We start from the raw sequence: 19,816 nt of genomic DNA, 5'->3' as shown, positions 1-19,816 counted from the left end.
GGGAGAAAGGGAGGGAGGGAGGGAGGGAGGGAAGCAGGCAGGAAGGGAGGGAAAGGGAAGGAGGGAGGGAAGAAGGGAGAAGGGAGGGAGGGAGGGAGAGACAGAGAGAGACAGAGAGGGGGAGAGAGAGGGAGAGAGGAGGAAGGGAGGGAGGGAGGGAAGCAGGCAGGAAGGGAGGGGAAGGGAAGGAGGGAGGGAGAGAGGGAAGGAAGAAGAGAAATAAAAAGAAACAGAAAACGTGTTAGTTATAAGAAGACTATCAAGATGAAGGAAGAGTTAAAAATGCAGGGTGTCTAATCACATAAAATCTGGCCCTGCGTCTAAACATGTGGAGATGCCTAGGAAGGCATGTGCTCCCGAGTAGTGTACATGAGCAGACACATGCAGACAAACATAACCCCAGCTTAATCATTAAGGATTTTGGTAATGAATAAACAAAACATGGTCCTTCAGCTTCTCTAGGGAAAAACAAATAACTCTGGTTCCTGTTGAACAATACATCAAAGAACTACCCAGATGTTCAGATCAAAAGACAAAAATAATCAGAAAATTGCATGAAGATGTGTAATATGCCAAAGGCAATATTTAAAAAAAAAAGTCATTTAACACAGGGCACCAAGTGGTCACAGAGCAGAGGGTGAGAATCAAAAGAACCAGCTTTCCATGAGGTCGCTGGTGGCGAGGATCAGACTTCCAAGAGGCAGACAGTAGAAAGATGATGTAGGGTCCTTGGGAATTGAAGCACACAGAAAGCTACTGGGACAGCTTGCTTGAGGACAGTTGGAACAGAGATAACTTCTATCCAAAGACAAGAACAGCTGGTAGCCACGTGAGAGTGTCATTTACATTCCTACAGTTCAGTTTTTCAGTTTTAAGGCAATTAAAATCGAAAATACTCTTCAAAAGGCTACTGTTCATATGAAGAAGTATAAGGGGGCCAATACACACAAGAGGAGGTCTCTGAGACCAGCTTTGTCCTGTCTTCCCCGCTTAGTTTCTGTCTGGTTCTCGCTCAGGCCCAATCACGCTGTATCCTTGGCATTCTGGAATCGGAGCAGAGTTTTCCACCCAACTACTGCACGCCCACACACATTTATGACTGAACACAAAGACTGCCTTTTCTGTGAAGCGTCACCCACCTACAGAGTGGATGGATACCTTGGAAGTTTTTTAGCAAACAATTCTCTCGGTGGAAAAAGAAATCAGCCCTGTTTTGTAAGATGAGGTTTTTTTTTTAATGGCACAGCATTAACTTAGATAAGAAAAATAGTTTTTAAAAGATTCATTTCTCTATGTGAGTTGCTAACCATCCAGAGGGGTAAAATCCTTTCACTTCCAAATGGACCCCACTCAGTGTATAAATATCTCAAAATACATTTGACTTTCAATGTTATTCAAACTATCTCACCTAACTTTACAAACATGTTATGTTCAATCATTTTTACCAAAAATCTTACTTATGCCCTGCCTAAATAAAGCAAGGAATGTATAGATATTTTCAGACAAATGGATCCTCACAAAAAGGTATATTAAGGGAAACTTTAGTATTAAATGTTTTTATTTTAAGCTGAGGAGGTCTGGTGTGGTGGCTTAGCTGGTACAGGGGCAGGGGCATTCCTCCAAGCCTGATGACTTGGTCTCAATCTCTGGAACTGACCTGCTGACATGTTTGGGAGACAAAACATACATGCATGGTTCTCTAACCTCCACATGCCACCATGCCACCCACACTCATGCCCACTAAAATTAATAAATGTTCTTTTTCTGTAAATTAAGATAATGGTTTACATAGAACAGCTCCTCTAGTTGGACAATATGAGTAAAACAGCAAAACACTCTATTAAAAAGTTTGTTTTACAAACATGGTACTGACAGATCAAGTAGACAGCAGGATTTTCCCTGGAGAACCTCAAAAGATGCCAGAGGTTAGAAACTCAAGAATGAAGCATACCAACCTATGCAGTTGTTTAAAATGTATATGCTCAAATTATGCATTTAATTCCTCATACATGAAGACAATGGCTGGGGTGAAGTAAAGCAAGACAAAATTCATATATTCTGTATTAGCCTGAAGATGGAAGCTTCTTAATACTGATGTCTACTCAAGACACGGCAGAAGAATTCATGATCGTTTCCTATCCCCCTTGTCAGTAACTCTTCTACTAACTACATATTTTTTTCTTAAAGATTTCTTTTATGTGTATGAGTACACTGTCGCTCTCTTCAGACACATCAGAAGAGGGCATCAGATCTCATTATTGATGGTTTAGAGTCACCATGTTGTTGCTGGGAATTGAACTCAGGACCTCTGGAAGAGCAGTCAGTGTTCTTAACCTCTGAGCCATCTCTCCAGAGCTCCTGAGTACATATTAATAACTGTTTCTTCCTCCCTAGATGAACCTGCAAAACAAAGCAAACCCAGGATACCTTATCAGTGTCGTCTACACTGGTGGATCTCTCCACACAAGAAGCACGCCTCTCCTGGCCTTGAGCAGCGCCCTGGGATGTGGGCATGGGTGGCAGCGGGGCACGCCTCTTCTTGGGTGCATCCGAGGGCAGTGTGTTGGAAATGTAGGGTTTGGAAATGGTGTTGGACCTCGTAAAAGATGGACGGTGCTTGCTCACTAGTGGCGTCGCAGGAGCACTGGCAGTCTAACAGAAAATCAAGAGGCAATACCGGTTTATGGTCAAAATAAAAAAACACTCTAAAAATACTTGTTAAGAATCTTAAAATGCTGCATGGAAATGCCTACTTGCTCTCGCTTTTTCTTACTGCGTTGGAAAAAGCTGAAAATCCCTTTGTTTTCTTTCTCCTTCACAATGTCCGGGTTGTGTGATATTTGGCAGGACTCTGAAAAAACATGAAAAACAATTTACTTTTTGTTCATGGGTGGAACGTTCATTTCCAGTGTTTCTTTTCTAACCTCCCTTTTAAAAGATTTTCTGGTGATGACCATCACCCATTACAGCCACTGTGCAAGGCACCGTATACCTTACCCAATTCTCAGAGCAACAAGTGAACACAGTTACCATTCATGATGAGGATGAAGTGAGGCTTACGGACACATAGCCAGGGCCAGGAGGCACAGCTAGACAGGGAACTCAATTTCTTCGGCACTGTGTAATTACCAGCATTTCAAATGCAAAGTAAGAAGACTTCTTCCCAGTGACATGTGATGCTTCTCCCACGCAGCTTATCCTTTTGTTTATTTCAGCTATAATTTTGTCAGAGCTAAACAACCATGAAGCATTTCACTCTCAAAAACATGAGCCGTCATAATTACAGCTGCCACTCTCTCTGCTCCCATGGATCTAAACAAATTCCACATGGAAAAGGCTCCAAGAAAAATCCAATCTGTACTGAATACATGCAGATTTTTTTCCTTGTCATCATTTCTGATGGAAACTCATGATAATGACCATTTAACAAAGCACTAATGAGGTACTGGGTATCACAAACACTCCCGAGATGATTTAATGTATATGGGGGTCGGGCATGGGCATAAGCTGTATATGTATATGCAAACACTAGGCAATTCTTTATCAGGGACTTCAGTTTCCATAGATTTTGGTACCCTCAAGGGTTCACAACCAATCTTCTTCAGGCACTGAGGGAAGAATGGACCCAGTATTATCTCTTAAATGCTATTAATGTTAAACAACCTAGAAGTTCTAGTGGTTCCAGAATTACCAAGCCCTAAATATTAACAGTGCTAAAACTGGACTTTAGTTAGAATGGCAACTGCCAAACTTCAAGGCTCCATTTTATCCTTCTTTAAAATAAAAGCAACAACAACTATAACAACAACAACAACAACAAAACCTGTCTCCTAATATCAACCAAAGCTGTCAATAACCAAGGACCAAGCCAGCATCTAAGCCACTGGATCCCAGCACACTTCCAATACGCTATCCCAGTGGAAGGAACCATGAAGGCTCTGCATCAGTTGACTTACTGTTTGTAGAAAGCAATGAGCTACAAACAACTAGTCATGTCAGGGAAGTCCGCTGGGAGTCACACTAAGGGACTTAAGAACCGTTCTACAGTGGTTTCTATTGGCAAAAAAATCACAACAACTATGATATCATAAAAGTAACTCTACTGAAAGGTATCACATGAGCTTGAGGAGCTGAGTTCAGATTCCATGAACCCACATAAAGCTGGATGTGAGAACATACATCTGTAACCCGAGCGTTCTTACAAGGTGGTGGGAAGCAGACAGGAGAACCACTGGAGTCTTGTGGGCCCTCTAGCTGGAAGGCACATTAAGAGACACTGTCTCGAACAAGGTAGAATAGAATGACCAATATCTGGGAATATCCTGTCTGCTACACAGACTTCACAGCACACACACTCCCATCCAGGAATCCCACACTGCCCCACACATTGATACACACGAGATTTAAACAAGAGCTAGTAGTTGAAAGGAGGATTGCCTAAGACTAGCACTCTGCTTCAGTTCCTTGTTAAGATGCGCACGGCAGATGCTGATGATGTTATTAAAGTGTCTGTAAGTAGAAGTACCAACTGCTACTTATGAAAGGTGTTTTGTTTTCCTGGAGCAGGGATCTCTATACGTAGCTCGGGGTGGCCTTACAGCTCTGGGCTTATGCAATCCCTCCTCCTTCACATCCCGAAGAGCTGGGGCTCCAGACAAATATTATCTGGCTCCTATGAAGTATTCTTACCACAAATTTTCTCATCCAAACTTGTCAGGTCTCTAGATTTATACTCAGCTGACGAGAATAAATAAGTAGGTGAACTTATACCCACAGGGTGCATGGGATCAATCCTGAAAGAAACAATCTACTGGATGGACCATGAGACAAAGGACCTTGTGTCTTCAGTTAAAAAAAATTATAATTTCAAAAAAGGAAAGACAATGACTAAACTGTGAAAATATTTTTTCCATAAAGAAACATGAGAATTTTATGCAAATCATAGTGCAATTTCAATGTTCGTGGAAACAATGCACTTCACATAAAAATTTGAGAGACACCTGGGCAGCACAAGAGAGCTGACCTTGGTGGTAGGGGCAGGGGCATAGGCGAGCTGGGAGAGCTGGTCCTCTCAGTTGTCATGCTGTCTTTATTGCAGTGACATGGGTGAGAGAGAAATGCTCCCCCACCCTTGTGACCAATGGTAGGCAGGAGAGCTGGCTTCAGGTCATCAAAGACAAAGCTGGCTCCTCACCAGTATTCAGTACTGCAGCACTCAGAGAGCAGGCCCTGTACCTAGCCAGGGCAGCACAATAGAGCTGGCCACTGATGTAGGGGTTTTAGATGAGCCAGCCCCAGTAGCAGGAGAATGGGAAGAACAGGAGAACCAGTCTTGCCTCTTGTCTGCTGGGTGGTGTTACAGACAAGGGAGAAACACCTTCCTCCCCTTCCTCATCTCTTGCAATCTATGGCAGGCAGGAAAGCTGACCCAGGTGGCAGAACTGTCCATGTCCCTCACTGGCTGCAACACTCAGAAAAACAGGCCCTGAACCTAACCTAGGCAGCAGGGTAGAGCTGGCCCTGGTAGCAGGAGCTGCTGGTGAGGGCATGAGACCAGGGGAGCTGGCAGGATGATGAGCTCACATCTCAGGCCCAGATCCAAGGCTTTGAATGGGCCCACCCTGACATCTAACCCACAGATGAACTACTGAAATACATGAAGGGGCTGGTCCTACAGGCCCAAAACTACAGGATCCCCACAACACAGGGCAACAACAGGGTATCAGAAACGAGTCCAGGGAGGATCCAGTATTTATAGTGTAGTAGAAGCCAGAGGCCTCGTACCAGACCAACAAGTCATTTTATTAATAAACATTTCCAAGTCAAGAACTGTGGACAAAGGGGTATATTGTGGGACATACTGTGACACACTACAGTTTCCACAATGATTTGTTTTCTCTGTTGGGGGGGGGAGGTTGCACAGCTGGAGGGAGGGTACAGAGGAGGGGAAGATGAGTGGAATTGGGGTGCATAATGTAAAATTCACAAAGAACTAGTAAAAAGGTTCTTTTAAAAATTGAGAGAAAACTTAAATGGGATGTAGAAGTAGATGTACAATCTAAAATGCTTTTAAAAATGTTATTTATAAATAGCATATGTCAATGTAAAAACCACTGTAGGAACACAAAAGAGTGTACTGGCTGGGTTTGGGTTGTCTTTAGGTTGTTTTGTTGTTGTTGTTGTTGTTGTTTTGGTTTTTATTTGATTTTAGTCAATTTGACATAAGCTACAATCATCTGAAAACAGGGAACTTCTTTTAGAAAAAAGCCTCCCTCCATCAGATTGCCTGTAGACAGGTCTGTGGGACATTTTCTTCAATAATAACTGATGTGGGGAAGGGCTCAGCCTCCACTCTCCTGTGGCTGGGGCAACCCCAGGGTAGGTGATCTCAGGTTGTGTGAGAGAGCAGGCTGAGGAAGCAATGGCCTCTCCTTCAACTTGTCTCCAAAGTTCCCCCTCTCCTTGAGTTCCTGCCTTTGTCTCCCTTAATGATAGACTGTGTTCAGGATGTGTAAGACAAATAAAACTTCTCCTTCTCAAGTTGCTTTTGGTCATGGTGTTTTATCACAGCCACAGAAAGAAAAGCAGGGCAGATAGATAATATCAAAACACATATTAGTGCACTCTGTCATAGTAACATTCTAAAAGAAAACTGTCTTTCAGATATCAACACTTTAATAAACTCAAAACATTAAATAGGCAGTACACAGTGCATGAGGGCCTTCCTAAGGCTAACAAGGAACAATGAGGACACAGGGCTTCAAGACTACAGGTTTTTTATATTCTTTATTTCTGAGAACACCTCTGTCAAAGAAGAAATAAAAGCTTCATTGTGAGCTATTTTCCCATGACTGGAACATGTTAGTTACAAAAAAAAAAAAAAAAAAAGCAGCATTCCATTCACATTTAAGTAATCAAGTGACCTGAGATTTGAATAACTTGCAACCTCATAGATCCATTCAGTAAGTGTAGCCAGAATATGTCAAATGATGCTTTCCTATACCTGATCACCTTCCACACTATGTCAGCCCTCTTCAATTAAAATCATGTGTGCAGCTCGCTAAGTGTCAGAGTTAAACACTAAGACAAGTGAAAACTTGCCTTCATTAAGGAAATCAGCTCAAGCACTGTAGCTTCCTGTTTCTAGAAGAGAAAGTCTCAGAACACAAAGTCTAAAGGCTTCTGATGACATCCCACCATATCAAGGGGTAAAAACATGTATGGTTTAGATAGACCTGCTGGACTCTAACACTGTAATATGAGCTCTCTTGACCCCATAACTCTAGTCCCTGCATGTTCTGGCCATGCATTTAAGTCTCTGAAATACCCCACTAAGGTAAGGCCAGAACAGACATTAGACATCAATGATTATAAACACCTTAAAGTTGAGCCTAAGAAATCCATGGAATGTGGTTAGGAGCGAGCCAAGTACAAGCACTTTTTCTGGAAAGAAGCAAAGACCATTCGCTCCCATTTCTTGAATATCATTATAGAAGTAGAACCTAGACATATAAAGCTATTTTCTCTAGAAGCTTGACATCTTGGCTTAACAGTCAATGTGGCCTCAGAATTAAACAAACAAACAAACAAACAAACCTATTTTCTGATTCTCTGCCAGGGTATATTTTAAGATGACAGGAATTTTTAACTCCTTTGATTATGCTAGCTCATGACAGACACTGAAAATAAATCAACATATACTTGCTCCTGTGGGCTTAATCAGAAGAACCTGTCAACATGCAATATGTACTTAACAAATCTCTGCTTTTACATTCGACAGTAACAAACATACAAATCTGTAGAAGAATTTTAATCCAGCAACATGGTTGGTTGGGCAGGAATATAGACATAGCTTTAATCCCAAACAATGTATGTAAGGTTAGTTTGTAGAAGGAAACAGCTATTGTTGAAAGTGATGTCTAATTGAGGGACAAAGTGACAAGTCAGAGAAAGATTTGACAGAATGAGTCAGAGATAGGATACACCCAACTCTCATGAGAACAGACAAGAAAGAGAAGCTATTTAAGAGCAGTACAGGCAGAGAGAGGGAGTCAGTTCTGTTCAGTTAGTTGAATTCAGTTCAGCCAGTCAGCACAGGAGGCAGTGCAGTGGAGCGGAGTTCATTCCTGAGTTCATTCAGTTTGATATAGGTCAACAGAGACAGTTCAAGCCAGAGAATGAGAAGGAGCCAGAAGATTAGAACAGACTGCCACAGTTAGTTTGAGACCAAGCAGAGCAATTCAGTAAGAAGCTGAGAGAAGCCAGATTAAATACCGCAGTTTAGAGAGAAGTTTTAGCCAGAACAGCTGAGTTGAAGGCATTCTGTGACAACCTGCCAGCCAGAGACAAAGAACTAGACAGGGTGAGCTTTTTTAGCAGTAAGTCTCTGAGACGACAATTACATTAGGCAAATAAAGCTACCTTTACACAAATCAGTGCCCTGGGCCTATCCTTTTTTTAATGGAGGAAAAAGATTCTCAGATTCTATTACTGAATAATTTTTTATCAAATTTCCTTATGAAAGTAATATATATTCATTATAAACTCTCTAAATATAAAGAAATATGAAAACTTGCTCCCAGCCCAACCACTCAAAGATCATCACTATTAAGCAGCTTATGTATCTCCTTTCAGAAATTCCATGTGAAAGATTTTTTACATACAGGATTAAATTCCTTTATAAGCTTTTAAACCTAATAATGGTAATATAAAATTTTTATGTCATTACAAAATTCAGAGAAAATCTAAATAATGGTGGGGAAATGTGATAAAACTGCAGGTGCCACCTCTCCCAGTTTCTGCTCACTGAGAAGAAGCTCAGTCTCTTCCACTGCATTTCCAATGTGTTCATTCGCACTAGGAGCCAAGCACACTCCTACCAAACCATTGTTTCCTATATGAGTAACAAACCCAGTGTCCCACACTTTTAACATGGTATGATTTTCTGAACTGCTTTTAATGTTTGGGATTTTTTTCTTTTCTCCTAGGTAGCTCATGTCGCCCTTGAATGTGGAATCCTTTTGCCTTGTCTCCCCGAGCGCTAGAATTGTGGATCTACTCCCAGGTCTAGAATGACATCATGTATCAGTACTCTATTGCCATGAAATCAGTAAAATTTGAGACAGAAATCAAAGAAGGTGGAACCTTTCATTTTTTTTCTAAAGGAAATAAAACCCCAAGATTTTTTTTTAAGTTAAAATCTCTTACAGAATGCATGTGTTAGTAATGTTAAAAAAAATAAGATTAAGATCTCAATTTTAATCTTTCCAATTTTGTGTTATAATTTACAGATTCTTCTGATTCTTATATCTTACCTTGGAAAGATGACTTACTGAAGGCAGTAACAGAGGGGGCTACAGCAAGAGGGAGTAAAACAGGGTAAATGACCGTGACGATTGAAGTCCATTAACTATTAAATATCACCGAGTCAAAACCGTAGTCTGTGGATTACACTGTATCATGACCTCAGAATAATGTCTGAAATTCTCTCTGCGGCGTGCATTAACTGTCTCCTCCATAATGCCCTTAATTCCCTTAATGAAAGAGATTCACACTGAATATCTAAACTTAACTAGTCTATGGGGCACCAAAATAAATCAATCTCTGATATCTCCACATTTTAACACATCTCCTCTTTGTATGAATAAAAATTCTGCAATATGGAAAATTTCTGTAAGTATTCCTGATTCATTTCATACACAGGCTTACTTTGCATGCTGACCTATGTTGACCTCAGAAAGGAATTTGGCAAAAAAAATCTTCAAACTTGATTGATAGCTAAGCCTTGTACAAAATTATGTGGAGTCTCCATAAACTAACTACTGCTTCACTAGAACAGCAACAGGCTCGCATATAAGTATTGATTTTGTTTAAATCCAAAAGGCACAAGAAATTAAGTTAAATTCTATAAAAAAAAAACAACCTGGACAAAGTGGCACAAGCCTGTCATTCTAAACTACTGAACTCAGCTGAGATGGGGGGACTCCTTGAGCTCAGAGGTTCAAGCCTCTTCTTGAGTCCCCATCATAAAAAACAAAGAGGAATAAAAAAGTGCAAAGCTACCAAAGAAAATATAAAATATGGTAACAGCTAAAAAGTCTGAGACTTTTCTCTCCATTGCAATAACTTCTATCAGGTTAAACTGTACACTTGGTTTGATTTACTTATTTCAATTTTTTTCTTATTATCCCCAATACGATATATTTATTTCTATCTATATGATTGATCCATTAAATCCTTGCCATTATGTAGTTGGGAGCACTTATCTGCATGACTGAATGCATACACACACACACACATACTCACACACACACACAGACTGAGGAGGGAAAGTCCACTTACCTCTACTGATATCCATGGCATATAACTCTCTTAGTCCCAAGTCATTAAGAGATTTTGTCAAGTCGAGGGGATCCTGAGCCTGGTAGTCCTTCAACAACACTGTATGCAACGGGTCAAACTCACATTTGCTGCAAATGACAGGAGCGAGGTCTTGAAGCGGTGCATGCGGACTAACTCTCACTATGGTCTTCTGCGTTTTTTTAAAGTTGATCACTACTCTCACGGTTTTCTGAAATGTAAATTGTGATACACAGCTGGAACATAATTTATTTACCAAAATAAAATTTCCACAGTGGCATCTAAAAGGATATCTAGAACAACTGACTCACGATTCTGTGACGTATGAATTAAAAACCAGAGTTACACCTCAACTCCAGGTCATTAATTAAAACAAAATCTGTGCAATGCTATCCAGTCTTAGGTATTACTCAAGGTCTTATATTCATTCAGCAAACAGTTCTTTCTATTCTCTTCCTCTGGTACGAAATTCTTTTTTTCATTAATGCTATAACCTAATTTTAAGGTAACAAATTCTAAGGTAACAAAAATTAGGTGTGTTTTGACTTTTTAATAATCCTGGGGATTAAATGTATGGTTTTATTCTTATAAGTCAATAGTCCCCTTTTTAATTTTCATTTTGATTCAGAATGTAATTAAGTTGTCCTGGCTGAACTTGAACTAAATCTACAGTCAAGGTAGGTCTATGAACTCTGACCCTCTTGTTACAGCCTTCTAAGTACCTGACAGTAGTGAACAAAGACTAGCTTCCTCTGTTTTTTGTTTTTTGTTTTTTAAAAAACTTAAATTCAAACTCTATTAAGTATTTGTTTGTTTATTTAATTATTTATTTTAACTTTGTGGTAGGGGTGAGACAAGATTTCTGTGTGTAGCCCTAGCTGTCCTGGAATTTCCTCTGTAGATGAGCCTGGCCTTAAACTCAGAGATCCACCTGTCTCTGCCTCCCAAGTGCAGGAATACATCACCACCACCTCCTGGCTAAAATTCCTGAAAGCAAAATATTAAGCAAATTTGAAGTCAACAAAAACAAAGGCTCATATGTTATGGTATTATTACTATTTTTATGCTGTGTCTTAAATTTTAAATTATCAAATATATACAATAATAATATCTATGTCTTATGTTGCCCTTTATTTAAAGAATGATTGTCTTTTAATAGCCTGCCAAGAGCTGCAATAAAAAAAATGCATTTCAGAAACTACTATCCTTATAATCAATGGGCTCAACCATACTAAAAGTGGAGCCTCATGCCTCTCACATGGTCAGTTATCAGTGTGGTACTACTACATACTGTCATTGATGTTTATTGTTTGTACTATTAAAATTCCAGTCAACTCTAATAGTAAAGAATAGAGAAATCTTCCTTAATTAGACCTAATACTAATAATTTCAAGATTATTTGTACTCTTTCAAGTGTTTCCCTATTTTGATGTAACTGGATTAAGCCTATTAAAAATGGAACTCTGCAATAGGTAGCTACACTAAATGAAATATAGAGATTTCAGATTCTCAGAGATATTCATTCTTACAGTTAAAAATCCTGTAACTGAGGGGCTCATGAGATTTACAATATATTTGCTACATAAATAAAATTGCTCCAATATGGTTCAATAGCATGTGCATACAGCAGATAAATTCATACCTAGGCAGAAGACAGAACGCTGTCTAGTATTTAACATTCAATCAAAATTTAAAGGCAATGTTTTACCATCAAATCCCTGTCAACACTTTTATTAAGTACTTATGAACAGTATGAAGACATTGGGAGAATGTATGTATTCAGTCAAATGGCAGTGAACTAACACTGCAACACATAAAGTTTTATATATTTTACCAAAATGGTTGATGTTCTTAACTCGGAAGTATTTTTGAAGTCATAAACTTCTATGCCTGTATTCTTTTAGCAATAACTTCATGAGAGTAATTTTAAGAGAAAAGAAATTAAGTGCTATGGATATCAGCTCACTGGTAGAATGTTTATTTAGCAAGTATGAGGTCCTCGGTTAGATCAAGTTAATAAATACATAATGGTAAGAATGTCATCTGAATAAATCAGTGTCATCATTGTTCAAAGGTCCTGGATAATGCATTAAAAAGGTAAGGATGTGAATAGATAGCTCAGTGGTTAAGAGTGCCTGCTATACAACCATGGTCTACGTAACAAGCCAGGCATGGTTTCACAAATGCCTACATCCTAGTATTGTGGGGACCAGAGACAAGAGGAGACCTAGTGCTTGCCACCAGAATAGCTGAAAAACAATAGCTCCAGGTTCAGGAAAAGATCCTACCTCAAATGAGTAAGTCAGATAAAGAAGGACATTCTATGTCCTCCCCTGGCCTCTGAACATTTAATATTCATACATAATTGTTTATAAAAGAAAAATGAACTACTACATAAGATAATAAACTATGATCCAGGTGTATGTAAAATTAGTTACTTACCAAATATATAGAATTCAAATATGATATTAAAATTTAAAATACAGCTTACATATAGAACTTTTAGTATATAGCATATAGGTTATTATCAGATCCCAATGTAGTCAATCCACTGATTTTTAGAGAACTTGATATCTAAATTGTTCCTCCAATAACCAGTTGATGACAAACCAAGTGGCTTAAAAAAACATTATTGCCATATTCCATGAAACCAGACCAGAAATGTAGTTCTTACTTAATTTATGTGAACAATAAACATTGACTAAAAACTTAACTGAATATTTCAAACATAAGAACATCAAAATCTGTGGTAGAATCCTTACCTCTGGGATTATAGGTGTAGGCTTTTTCTTATCCAGAGATTTTGGCTTTAAAATTACCTTCTCTACCTCCAGCATTCCTATTGGTGTGTTTGGCTTAAATTTGATGAGATTCTCTTCAGCAGACAGCAAATCAATCGTGTGACTTGATGGATTTAAGTGATACTGGGCACAGAGGAAGACGAGCAAGTCCATCATTGGCTTACTGTAAGACATGAACAGTGATGGTTTTAAGAGTCCAACTCAATAGACTCTGAAACTTAACTGTTTTGAGAATTTTACTCTGCTCCTTGTTTGTCTTCAAGACATAAAGCAAGGCTATAAATAATAGCTGTGTGAGCAATTTAAATATCTGATAATTAGAAGGACAAAAATCCTAACAGATTAGCTTGAGATCTTAGATGTTAGCACTGGTTCAACAATTTTCTACAGATTTTTATTTGGCAGTTTATGTTATAAATTGTATGAGTCCTTCCTTCCTCAAGAATAGTCACTTAGTTTAGGAGACAATCCTCAACAGTATAACTTGCAGTCCTTACCTCATAAATTGGCTACACTGCAAAGTTCTCATAGAACAAAGTACAGCCTTTGTGTGTGTGTGTGTGTGTGTGTGTGTTTATATGTGTATGTATGTGTGTGTATTATGTATTAGTAAACAAATATATAAGGACCCCAAACTTTTAACGAATCCTGTGGATTCTTAAATTATTCAAAGAATACTTATTTAGTATTTCCTAGGTTCTGCTGTCATTGCACAATATGATGACGTGCTTCTCCTGACAGATCCAATATTTTATTTGACAGACTGGACCATGTGTCAGCAATATTGCAGTCCACTTACAATCTGCTCCAAGCCTAGGCTGACCTCAACTCAGTATGTACCTATATCCAGGCCTCAGACTAGTAATATTCTCCTGCATCAGCCTCCCTAGTGCTAGGATTATGGCTGTGTGGTACTATGCCTGCTTCCTAATTTCTGCTTTTTTAAGTTGAGTTTGTTAGGATGTATCCTGCCTGTTGTTACTATAATGTCCCAGGCTGCTTTGTTGTTGTTGTTGTTGTTGTTGTTGTTATGGTGGTAGGTGTGGACTGTAGATTATATGGCCTACAAAGCCTAATACTTTTATTATGTGGCCTTTGATATAAAAAGTTTATGGGCCCTTGTGTAACGGAAGTAAATGTTTCATGTAATATCAAAGAATGACCAATAGGAGAATATAGGACTGATCTGTATACAAGAAAAACTTGGCCGGGCGGTGGTGGCGCACGCCTTTAATCCCAGCACTTGGGAGGCAGAGACAGGCGGATTTCTTAGTTCGAGGCCAGCCTGGTCTACAGAGTGAGTTCCAGGACAGCCAGGACTATGCAGAGAAACCCTGTCTCGAAAAACAAAAAACAAAAAACAAAAAAAAAAAAAAAACAAGAAAAACTTGAACAGGATTCTTGCATAGCCAGCTTGGCATTCAGGGTACTTCTCAGTTTGGAACTTCCCTTTCCATGGGTACCAACTGCCAACACACAATTAAGTTTTCATTCATATTAACAGAACTTGGTGGTCTTGTCTTTCTTAATGGCCAATCCTTTAGAAATTGGAATTTTAAAAAAATCTTTTTGTAGCCAGAGAGTGCTCTCAGTGGTGGAGAGCACTGCCCGCTCTTATAGAGGACCTGGGTTCAATTCCACATGGCAGCTCACCATTGCCTGTAACTCCAGTTCCAGGAGGTCTAACACCTTCCCACAGACATGCATGTATCCATGCACATAAGATTATTTCTGCATCCTCCAATGTCCGGTGATCCTAAAGTATTCCCACTTAAGACAAAGGCATTAGAATGACACACAGAAGTCCTTGTTCTTAGTTTATGGGCGGAGGTGGAACCCAGGGACTTCACTGTAAAGAAATCTGTGACCAGCCACTTTCCTCTTTTAGGAAAAATGTAAATGCCAGTAAAATTGATTTTCTATTTAGTCAACATGAACCTAGTTACTAGCTTTCAGGAGCTTGACAGGAAAATGAGACTAGGAAACTCAGTTTACTTTTCCATGTCAAGCTCAGTATACCTGCTTATTACAGTGTCTCAGCCCACCGTCCAATCTCACTGCAGTCCTAGGTCTGTGACCTCTCTGATTTAGATTTTAGAGAGAAACAGTCTCCCTTAGGAGAGCTGAAGGACCAGTTGTTTCCATGTCAACCTAAGGGGAGATACCACCTTACCTATATTTTCAAACTATCCACTATTCTCAGCATTACAGTATCTGTACAATGAAACATACTTCCCTCCCAATCCCCCAAGCTGTGTATTGGACTCAGGGCCTTATACTCCACTATCTCATGAGAGGTACATTTCTTTTTTGTTTGTTTGTTTTTTGGTTTTTTGTTTGTTTGTTTGTTTGTTTTCTGGTTTTCAAGACAGGGTTTCTCTGTGTAGCCCTGGCTGTCCTGGAACTCACTCTGTAGACCAGGTTGGCCTCAAACTCAGAAATTCGTCTGCCTCTGCCTCCCAAGTGCTGGGATTAAAGGTGTGTGCCACCACTGCCTGGCAAGAGGTACATTTCTAATGACACTCTTTCTTGTGTACAAGCAGCATTCCACCACTCAATAAATGACTAAATCAATGAATGACTTCATGCTGAATTTTGCAAAGCCTGGATTTCAAGAGGTACTAAACAAAAAGAATACACAGACTCCCATCTGTGAGTGCTGGAGTGGAGAGGGTGTAAGGAAATGTCTTAGTTGGAAAACGGCCTTAAAATAGACTAGAAGAGAACCAGTTATCTGGGAGAAGTTCACTAGTCAGCTCTCCCTGGAGTGCCAAGGCTCCGAGGCCCTGGATGCAGAGTTTTTAAAAAACAGTAATCTTACTGTGTTTCTAAAAGCGTCTTGGGGAAACACCTGAGATTTTATAGAGTAAGATTTAAAAGCTCATAAGAACTCTAAGAAGGCTATAGCAAAATTTATGTGGGAAGTTTAGTATATACCTCAAATGTCAGCAGTGTGGAGGCCTGGACTAAATACTGAGCTGGGAGAGGAGGTGAAAGAGTGAAAGGGATGGGGAATGAGACTATTGAAAATTTACATAAAGTCACTAAGGAGATTATATCTCTCTCTGGAACTGTGAGAGAAGCTCTGGCCAATTTGACCCAGACCTTATCCAGAGTTCATGTATATAGCTATATGTGAACACCTCTCTGGCAGGACCCCAGCTAGCAGTTTTTATTCCCAGGAAATGAATGGAGGGAATGAATTAAGGCTGTGCTAATATGTGACAACTTTAGAAGAGCTAGTCACTGGTCATTTCCTCCTGGACAATGCTACTTGAATAACAGTGTTAACACACATACACACACACACACACATACATACACACACCACAGATACACACCACACACACTCCCACACTCACACCACAAATATACACATACAAAACACACACAAACACTCATACATATATACACACACCATAGATACACACACACAATACACATACACACCACAGATACACACACCCCCACACACCCATATTCACACCACAGATACACATATAACACACACACACACAAATACTCATACATATATACACAGATCACAGATACACAGACACACCACACACACACAAACACACACACAAATATTCATACACACAATGCACACACACCACAAAACACTATTGAGATCTATGTGCACATAGGGGAAACAGTTGTTGAAGGAAGGGTCACATATCTAGGAAAATGTATGTACTGCAAACTTTAGCAAATTGGCGTAGTGGCCTTGTTTTATGCAAAGCTGTCCCATCAACAATAAGAGACTATTATCTTTTACAGATGTAGCTTCAGACCAGTTTGAATGGTTAAAACATGTAAGAGAAGGCTCAGTAGTTGACACTAAACCACCTCAGAGTTTCCTTCAATCAGAAGAATGAGAATCACAACATAGCTCTGTCATAAAGGAGCCACAACATTAAATGGCAGGACTCCAACTCTGAACCACGTGCTGTGGGCAATAATACATACTGCTCCCACAGAAAATAAGTCAGCCCTTAAATATAGATGAGGATTATGCACCTGAATGCCAAAGCACTTTTGCCAAAGACAACAATCTTGGCTTAGGAATAACTGTTCTCATATGATAAGACTTACAACAGTTAGGAAGCAAGTTCAGTCACAAATTACTATTGCCAGGAAAAGAGATATCTTCCTGTAGCCCAGAGTGGGAATATCTGAGACCCAAAGTATATTTTTAAAGTAGTTAAGGAGAATATGCACTGAACTGCCACAGCCTCGCTGATGTGTGCATTGGTCTCTTCCCCGACTTATCATCGCCACAGCACTGTGAATTCTGACATCACATTACCTGATTGCAACATTAACATTACCACTGTCTTAGCATTGTTATTAATACTTGCAGAAATTTATACAATGATTACCTGGAAGGAATATTTAAATTTTTAAAGCAGCTAATATTTAAAAATGTCTTCAAAAACTTTCCTTGACATGAAGAAATCTCTGTGAGATCTCCAACTTTCCATAAACAAACAAAAAAATCACCTTTTGTATTTAATTCTTTTCTATTATTTCATTTGAGCTCAGATCTACCACGAAAGCTATTCCTACTTCATAATATCTTCAAAAACTTTCTTTGACATGAAGAAATCCCTGTGAGATCTCCAACTTTTTATAAACAACAAAAATATCACCTTTTATATTTAATTCCTCTCTATTATTTCATTTGAGCTCAGATTTACCATGAAAGCTATTCCTACTTCATAACCTTATAAATAAAACAAATGAGGCTTAAGAAATTACAGTACATATACCACCACCTATAGTAATCATTTGGATTAGAATTTCCTGACTCTTTAATTGTTTCCAGCTACATTTAGCGTCCTCATGATTCAAAGTAGTGTCCATAGGGGTGAAATGATTGTTTAGAACAGGATTATCTGCTTTATGACATACTTTTACCATACAGATCGGAGACTTCATCAAATCTTTCCTAAGTCCTCTGGGACCCTCGCTGTATCTAGGACACAGAGTAGTAGTAATCTTAACCTGGTTTTGATAATGGATGGTTACAGCTTCTATTCCTGTGTTTTAAAGATCCAGCTGGATATCAAAAGATTCAGGTCACGATTCAATAAAGGGCTCCATGAACATTTCAAAAACGACATAGGTGGATTTCCAAGCCTCCACGTGCTTAAACAAGGCCACTTGCTAACAGGGTGCCTCCGTAATTGTTCATTCAATCTGGGACAGCTGAGAGCAAAAGTAATGACTCAGGGATAAAGGCCACTAACAGGAACACCCTAGTAAATGGGAACACCCAACAGCAAGTGAACAGATTTTCATACAACTAAGAATAAGTAAGAATCTTGTTATGTATTTTTTTTAATCTGATCCAGTCTCTAATAATGTATGTTATGCAATTTCAACAAATCCTCAAATTCAAGTTGAATTGAATTGTTTCTTTGCTTTACAAATGCATGCCAACAACTGAGTAAGATCTATGCTGTGGAAACCCTTCCGATTCAAACAAACTCAGAAATGAAACGCTGCAAACTTCTGTGCATCTAACATGGAAAACACATTTCATCCTGGCTTTGGGAATGCTTTACTATGCTACGTGAAACTAGGAGACAGACACTAAGCAGAAAGATGTGAAGATAGCTAACATTCGAACAGGTCACCACTAAATTGTGAAATAATTCCATATTAAATATTAAAAATAGATGAAGAATAAAAATAGTTTTCTCTTTGAAAAACACCATTTTATACTGTAGTCTACCAGATCATCTACTTTTAAAGCTATTTCCAGAACAAGTTAGAAATAATGACCTTTATTTAAGAAACCTTTATTACCCTTCCATTTAAGAAGAAATCTATTTCAGCTGCCAAGTCCTTTCCAGACCTGGAGAAGCTGAAGCAGGAGGATTAGGAATTCAAAGCCAACCTGGGCTACAGACAAAGGTCCTGTCTCAACAACACGCCACTCATACATCCAAACAAACCATCATATCAAAATACAAGTAAAAACAAACAAGAAAAAAGAATATACTCACTAAATATACCACACTTACACCAACATAAACACACACACACATGCAGAGTTGTGGTATAATTTGTCTTCATTATCAGCCTGATTGAACTCTCAATTACCAAGAGACACATCAGAGCAGGTCTTGGAGAGCTTTTCTCAAACAAAAAGTCCTGTAAATACTACACTGATTCTGAGAGAAATCATGCTTTTTCTTCAAAGACGGGGAGAAAAATGTCACAAAGCAGTCACTAGCAGTGACCAAGTTTACATACTAGAAGTAGGAATAGTATCTGTAAAAGGAAATCAGAGCTCAGTAGTAGAAAAATAGACAAAGCCAGCCTTAGGCAGAAACTAAATGGCATGAGGAAGAGAGACTTGCCAAGTCTTGCTTGGCCATGTAAGGACAGTGTGACATGGGTCCTGCTTCTGGAACAAAGCCAGCAGGGTGTAGGTTTCCAGGAGTATGGATGGTTGCTGTGGATGTAAGGGGATGTATAATATATGTCTTTATTTACTTCACGTCCCTCCTTTGGAAAATATTCTCCCTGCCAAGGTTATCAGAGAATGTTCTCTCTGCCAATGTTAATGATTCCATGATAATTAGAAACAGGGAGCCCAGAAGTCTAGTGTTTATTCATGTCCTTAGGAAAAAATGGTAAACACT

At 39.1% G+C, this 19,816-nt stretch overlaps 1 protein-coding gene across 2 annotated transcripts in view; it reads right to left on the bottom strand.

The window, feature by feature from the left end:
• Cobll1 (cordon-bleu WH2 repeat protein like 1) overlaps positions 1-19,816 on the bottom strand; it is a 151,487-nt gene that overhangs the window by 35,950 nt on the left and 95,721 nt on the right. For both annotated transcript variants that reach the window (XM_028769246.1, XM_028769247.1), the window contains exons 3-6: positions 13,122-13,323; positions 10,342-10,570; positions 2,754-2,851; positions 2,428-2,652 (exon numbers count right to left, since the gene is read on the bottom strand). In XM_028769246.1, coding sequence (XP_028625079.1) covers positions 2,428-2,652; positions 2,754-2,851; positions 10,342-10,570; positions 13,122-13,323 — 754 coding nt within the window. The remainder of the gene's footprint in view (positions 1-2,427; positions 2,653-2,753; positions 2,852-10,341; positions 10,571-13,121; positions 13,324-19,816) is intronic.

Source organism: Grammomys surdaster, unplaced genomic scaffold, assembly GCF_004785775.1.
Source record: "Grammomys surdaster isolate TR1022 unplaced genomic scaffold, NIH_TR_1.0 191, whole genome shotgun sequence".
Classification (NCBI taxonomy): domain Eukaryota; kingdom Metazoa; phylum Chordata; class Mammalia; order Rodentia; family Muridae; genus Grammomys; species Grammomys surdaster.
Note: the sequence above shows the minus strand (reverse complement) of the source record. Positions and strands in the feature narration are given on the sequence as shown.